Genomic DNA, 7,166 nt, shown 5'->3' with positions numbered 1-7,166 from the left:
ATGATATGCCTGGCATACACTATGTCAATTTTCAAGGTAAAAAGAAAAAAATCATAGGAAGTGTTTCGCTTTGATATCACTGAACTTAAATTATCAAAGGAACAGTAAAAGAATATGGTTCCTCTCTTCATCCACTTGAGTGGAATGTCATTTTCAGTAATTACCTTGCCAGCAGCAGTAATTCTCTTCTGTTGGTTGCCACAACGGTTATTCTACATTTGGGCTAACGCTTCGTTAGTATGATAGAAAGAAGTGGAATCACATCATCTTTATCTTGGATCCTAATGTTACAACTACCTATTATATTTTCTTCGAAGATACATAATACTTTCGGCTGATGCAATGTGTCCAGTCTGTTGATAATCTACGGTAAAATTAAAAATCATCATTTGCAAAAGTTATCTCCATGAATTTACTAAATTTTCGACAGCATGGAATTAGAAGAATAAGAGGAAATTAAACGGCTATAGCTACAGTAACAGAGATACTAGCAATAGAAAAAGCTAAGTACAATCAGGTAAACATAATATTAAGAGATGTCTTCAAAGCATTTGATAAAGTATGGCATATAGGATTCAAATATAAAATATTGCAGCTAGTACTACCAAACCATTCGAAAAAATACTCTGTGGCTTTCTGGAAGAAAGAGAAGCATACATAGACATAGGTAGTTGTATAGGAAATCCTATACAACTACAGATTGGAGTCCAACAAGGTGGATGCCTCTCACCAACATTATTTCTTATGTACACATCAGATATGCCTCCACCAACACAGTATAATATGCGTGCTGATGATACAACACAAATGATATCATATCCAGGAAAATCAAAAGCAATAATGGTAAACCATAAAGCTAGTACAATAGAAAATATCAGTACCTTTGAATACAATGGAAAATCAAAACGAATATAAACAAATGCAGAATGATATCAACTGCATAAATGAAAAATGACCCAATAATAGTCCAAGAAGACCTGCACCCCTATAGTTAAGAAGATACATTACTGGGATTAAAAATCACAACCACAGGTGTAACCTAATTCGTAACAGAAAAAGTAGGTGGAACGAAAGGGACATTAGCTACTTTACAAAAATTCAGAAATATTAGCTCAAAAACTTAGAAGAAACTATATACAACACTGATAAGATCAGTAATAGAACATCCACCGATACCATTACACGCAATAAAGTTAACCAAAATGAGGAAATGACAAAGAGTACAAAACAAAGTTCTGACATTCATATTTAACATAAAATATCCTGAAATTACGAGAATTGGAGAACTAAATCAAAAAGCAAATTTACCACCGATGAATATATATCTTACTACAAAGCAAAAACAATATGGAAAGAAATTGAAGAACAAAATACTGACACATCTCAAAATTGATTAACAGAAAGAGAAGATAACCTAGAAAATAGCCATCACTAGTTTTCAAGTAGTAGATAAATCATAAGCTCGAATGATCCGACACCAAACAATATTTAAAAGATGGAGTAAGCAACCAGAAAGACAAGGACCTGGTGACACCCCCCCCCCCCCTTCCTTCCAAGAAAAATAGATAGAAAGTGAATAAATGAATAAATAAATAACATCTATACAAATCAAAGTTAAACAGCAAACAAATTAGATAGCAATCACAAAAGATGGGGTAAGCAACCAGTAACACAAGTACCTGGTGAGGCCTCCCCCCACCCCCTTAAACACACACACACACACACACACACACACACACACACACACACACACACAGCACCACCACCACCACCAAAACAAAAGCACAACAAATATCAAAAACAATTACAAATATGCAGCAACAGAAACATTTAATGATAAGTGGCATAGCAAAAGTCTGATGACTTTAATAATCAACACAAACAAACGAAACGAAAACATCAAACAAAAACAAAAACAATGTAGTTCTCTGATTGATTCCAATGTCTTTTCTACTTTTTCTGTACTTCCAATTTCCTACTTTACCTATTCTTAAACAAACTCCCAACTCCTCGAACCTCACCCACAAATCTTCCAAAAGTCTTCCATTTCCCAACCCCAGACCTCCAATCAACACCAAGTATGAGTGACTTCCAGCTTTACTTCAGCCATAACAACAATAATGATTAGTGTTCATACGCAAAGTGAAGGGTAACAACTTTTTCTAGACCAGAGGTGAAGTTTCTACTTCCAACTCTCCGTACGGCCCTTGAATACCTACCACTCCCACGACCTCCATAACAGAAAGAATAGAATGGTCTTAAGATTTAGAATTTATGTACTGAAGTATACTAATACCTATATACCATTGTATCATCTGAATGCAACATATCAGTTAATTCCCTTGAATTCATGAAAGAACATAGAACAAATTCTCAACGAAATGATAGGTCTGATTTAAGGAGTGAGTGAAGTATATGATTTATAAAGATCTGTAGTCGACAATATGATAATGACAGTGTTGCCTCTCCGTCTTCGAGCTGAGCCAGCAGCATCTCTTAATTTCAGATATTAGCCAGAGCTGGACGGGTGTATGGATATTCTGGTTCTGTTAGATTTTTTTGATCGATGAGGCATATGGAAATTTTTTGTTGGGTTGCAAATGAATAGAAAAGATGCACTTAACATCTTTCACTGGCTTTTCCAACAAGCTAACCTTCTGCAAATACAAGAGCGATATTGTTTTCATAATTATAGACTTCGAAACAAACTATACCATCAGCAGCTCTCTCTGGACACATCTGTCTATATTTCTGAACAGAATATATGTTACCTTCAGTTGCTGAATCCTTATATCTAACTAGTATGTTGCTGGGAAAGAAGTCTTCAAACTGTATTTTAACTTCAGTTATAACAGATAACGAACTATCGATATTCTAAGCAAACATCTGAGCACCAGAGTAGCATTAGCACTTCACTAAATGCTTATCACAGTAAGTATCACAGAGAGGTCTGGCCGTTTTGTAATGTGTAATGTACCGGCAAATGGTGTACCAATACTCAGCCCTAAAAGATATACGAAAACTGTCATCCTGTGCCGAGGGTGGTCAGCCACGAGAAGTTCCGTCGGAATACGAACGAATAAATATAAATGCCAGTTATTCCAGAAAATTGCATCCTATTGTTAATAGTTCCATAACTTACCTGTACCTACATAAATGATAGTTCATTCTCTCCACGAAAATAACGTTGTGCTTAAACTTACCTGTCAACACACATATGATGCTCATCATTAGTGCAAAACAAAAGGTAGGTTTCACTGGTTGTGCTGCCGGAGTAAAGGCCATTGCTTTAGCTTGGAAATTTTTCCCATCAACTTGCTGTTTCAAGGATTTCAGTGAGACAGCTCTTTACTAGATTACTGAAACTGCTTCCAGGGTTGGGAAAAGGCTCAACACAGTTTGCGAAATACATGTAGCTTCCACTTGTCACTATCACAGTCTTAGTTTCCAATGCTTCACCATCACAGATGATTAGATTTCAAGTTCGTTATATCTGTCAGTATGGCTGGCTACGATGGTTGAAAGAAATTTCTCAACTATATTACATCACATATGATTCAGCACAAGTCTTTTTCAGTGATTACTGTTTCAAAGATATTGTTCGAAGTATTATCCTTAAAAAGTGTTCTATACTTGACCTGGAAAGAAACAGTCAGAGGATTAATTACATTCACCTTCAATCTTAATTTCTTGGTCACAGAAACAGCATGGGATATCCAAATACCCACTTAACAGCATCCTTCAGTAGTACTCTTGTTCAATGACACAAAGTTTTTAGGGCCCAAAAGAATATTGTTTCTGTGGCAGGCTGTTTAGGGTTGCTTTAGATACCCTGTAGTCTTAATTGTTTCATCGAAACACAGTCGCCTCATCACTGCACAATAACAGCTTCATCAACGCACACCCCAGAGTGGAACTTCTTTCCAGTTAACTCATCACTAGTGTTAATTAGTAAAAACACTGTGAATTCATTGTCACATCTGTTCTCCAAAACACTTCACTTTTTATCAGATGAGTAATGTCGGCGCCAAACATTAAGATATTATTTTCCACCATATCAGTACACCATATTAGTGCACCGTATCAGTACATCATTTTAGTGCACCACATTAGTTGCTAATCTTGATAGAACTTTATATCTATTTGCACTCAGGAACGTGTACAGCATATGGGATTAACGGTGGTTCTATTAACATGTATTTCTGGACCTTAAACAGAGAATTTATCAGCATTTGATCATCCCATGGGTCACTGAATTACAAAGGAAAAGGTCACTCACTGTCACTGATTTCAGAGTTAGGAGATACATCTGATAAGTCTTTACCACCACAGTTCATGTATTTATCTTGTCTATCGTCGACTGATGATATTGTATATACCATTACACATTCCAGAATTGTAATACATCTCATGTATATAATTGTGACAGAGCCACTGCATCTCAAGCTTCCTGTAGCACTGGAATAGCTAGTGGTGTTTCTTTGATGGGGACGACGACAAAAGTTTTATGTATAATTACTTTTTTTCCTTTCTCTCTCAACCTCTGGCAAGATATTTGTTCCATCTAACTGTCATTTTTCTTTATATATGTATAATAAACTTTATTCTTGTTACTTGAATCCCAGGTCCAGCAACACAAAACCTACGGAAAAAGAAAGTTGATATAAGAAGTCATTTCAATCGATACAAATAACCGCTATTTCAATATTTGCTTAACTTGTAAACAAAAGAAAAAAATAAGTAAAGACAAAAAAACTTTTTGATGAAATAGACAACAGTAACTTAAAAAAATTGAATTAAAGATAATTATTATTTTATCATAGTCATATCATTATCATCATTATCATTATTTTATTATTTGGCAGTGTTATTGTTATCTTTATTATCATTATACTTCTGCAAAATCCTAGAGCTTCAATGCTACACTACAATTAGAAGCAGGAGCAAAATGGCATTCTTTATAGTGAGATACACCCGATGACATTTCATTTGTAGCGTAACCACATGCAAGAAGAGTCCCTTATCTATGTTCATCTCCCTAGAAATCTATCTATCTATCTACCTATCTATCTATCTATCTATCTATCTATATATATATATATATATATATATATATATATATATATATATATATATATATATATATATATATATATATATATATATATATATTATCCCTGGGGATAGGGGAGAAAGAATACTTCCCACGTATTCCCTGCGTGTCGTAGAAGGCGACTAAAAGGGGAGGGAGCGGGGGGCTGGAAATCCTCCCCTCTCGTTTTTTTTTTTTTTTAATTTTCCAAAAGAAGGAACAGAAAATTGGGCCAGGTGAGAGTATTCCCTCAAGGCCCAGTCCTCTGTTCTTAACGCTACCTCGCTAATGCGGGAAATGGCGAATAGTTTGAAAGAAAAGAAAAGAATATATATATATATATATATATATATATATATATATATATATATATATATATATATATATATATATATATATATATGGGTAATATGGGTAAAATTGAAATTTGATGGAGAGAGATGGGTGATTATTGGTGCATATGCACCTGGGCATGAAAAGAAAGATCATGAGAGGCAAGTGTTTTGGGAGGAGCTGAATGACATTGTTAGTGGTTTTGATGCACAAGACCAGGTTATAGTGATGGGTGATTTGAATGCAAAGGTGAGTAATGTGGCAGTTGAGGAAATAATTGGTATACATGTGGTGTTCAGTGTTGTATATGGAAATGGTGAAGAGCTTGTAGATTTATGTCCTGAAAAAGGACTAGTGATTGGGAATATCTGGTTTAAAATGCGAGATATACATAAGTATATGTAAGTAAGTAGGAGAGACGGCCAGAGAGCGTTATTGGATTACGTGTTAATTGACAGGCGCGCGAAAGAGAGACTTTTGGATGTTAATGTGCTGAGAGGTGCGACTGGAGGGATGTCTGATCATTATCTTGTGGAGGCGAAGGCGAAGATTTGTATGGGTTTTCAGAAAAGAAGAGAGAATGTTGGGGTGAAGAGGGTGGTGAGAGTAAGTGAGCTTGGGAAGGAGACTTGTGTGAGGAAGTATGAGGAGAGATTGAGTACAGAATGGAAAAAGGTGAGAACAAAGGAGGTAAAGGGAGTGGGGGAGGAATAGGATGTATTTAGGGAATCAGTGATGGATTGCGCAAAAGATGCTTGTGGCATGAGAAGCGTGGGAGGTGGGCTGATTAGAAAGGGTAGTGAGTGGTGGTATGAAGAAGTAAGATTATTAATGAAAGAGAAGAGAGAAGCATTTGGACGCTTTTTGCTCTGAAAAAATGCAAATGAGTGAGAGATGTATAAAAGAAAGGCACAGGAGGTCAAGAGGAAGGTGCAAGAGGTGAAAAAGAGAGCAAACGAGAGTTGGGGTGAGAGACTATTATCAAATTTCAGGGAGAATGAAAAGATGTTCTGGAAGGAGGTAAATAAAGTGCGTAAGACAAGGGAGCAAATGGGAACTTCAGTGAAGGGTGCTAATGGGGAGGTGATAACAAGTAGTGGTGATGTGAGAAGGAGATGGGGTAAGTATTTTGAAGGTTTGTTGACTGTGTTTCATGATAGAGTGGCAGATATAGGGTGTTTTGGTCGAGGTTATGTGCAAAGTGAAAGGGTTAGGGAAAATGATTTGGTAAACAGAGAAGAGGTAAAAGCTTTGCGGAAGATGAAAGCCGGCAAGGCAGCAGGTTTGGATGGTATTGCAGTGGAGTTTATCAAAAAAGGGGTTGACTGTATTGTTGACTGGTTGGTAAGGTTATTTAATGTATGTATGATTCATGGTGAGGTGCCTGAGGATTGGCGGAATGCTTGCATAGTGCCATTTTACAAATTCAAAGGGGATAAGAGTGAGTTCTCAAATTACAGAGGTATAAGTTTGTTGAGTATTCCTGGTAAATCATATGGGAGGGTATTGATTAAGAGGGTGAAGGCATGTACAGAGCATCAGATTGGGGAAGAGCAGTTTCGTTTCAGAAGTGGTAGAGGATGTGTGGATCAGGTGTTTGCTTTGAAGAATGTATGTGAGAAATACTTAGAAAAGCAAATGGATTTGTATGTAGCATTTATGGATCTGGAGAAGGCATACGATAGAGTTGATAGAGATGCTCTGTGGAAGGTACTAAGAATATATGGTATGGGAGGCAAGT

The 7,166-nt window shown here is 36.3% G+C and overlaps 1 protein-coding gene across 2 annotated transcripts in view; it reads right to left on the bottom strand.

The window, feature by feature from the left end:
- The window catches only part of LOC139757573 (nephrin-like), a 943,851-nt gene extending 939,226 nt beyond the window's left edge, over positions 1-4,625 (bottom strand). For both annotated transcript variants that reach the window (XM_071678177.1, XM_071678178.1), the window contains exon 1: positions 3,204-4,625. In XM_071678177.1, coding sequence (XP_071534278.1) covers positions 3,204-3,285 — 82 coding nt within the window. In that variant the 5' untranslated portion in view covers positions 3,286-4,625. The remainder of the gene's footprint in view (positions 1-3,203) is intronic.
- Positions 4,626-7,166: the final 2,541 nt, after the last annotated feature.

Source organism: Panulirus ornatus, chromosome 27, assembly GCF_036320965.1.
Source record: "Panulirus ornatus isolate Po-2019 chromosome 27, ASM3632096v1, whole genome shotgun sequence".
NCBI lineage: Eukaryota > Metazoa > Arthropoda > Malacostraca > Decapoda > Palinuridae > Panulirus > Panulirus ornatus.
This window is presented reverse-complemented; position numbering and strand designations above follow the sequence as displayed.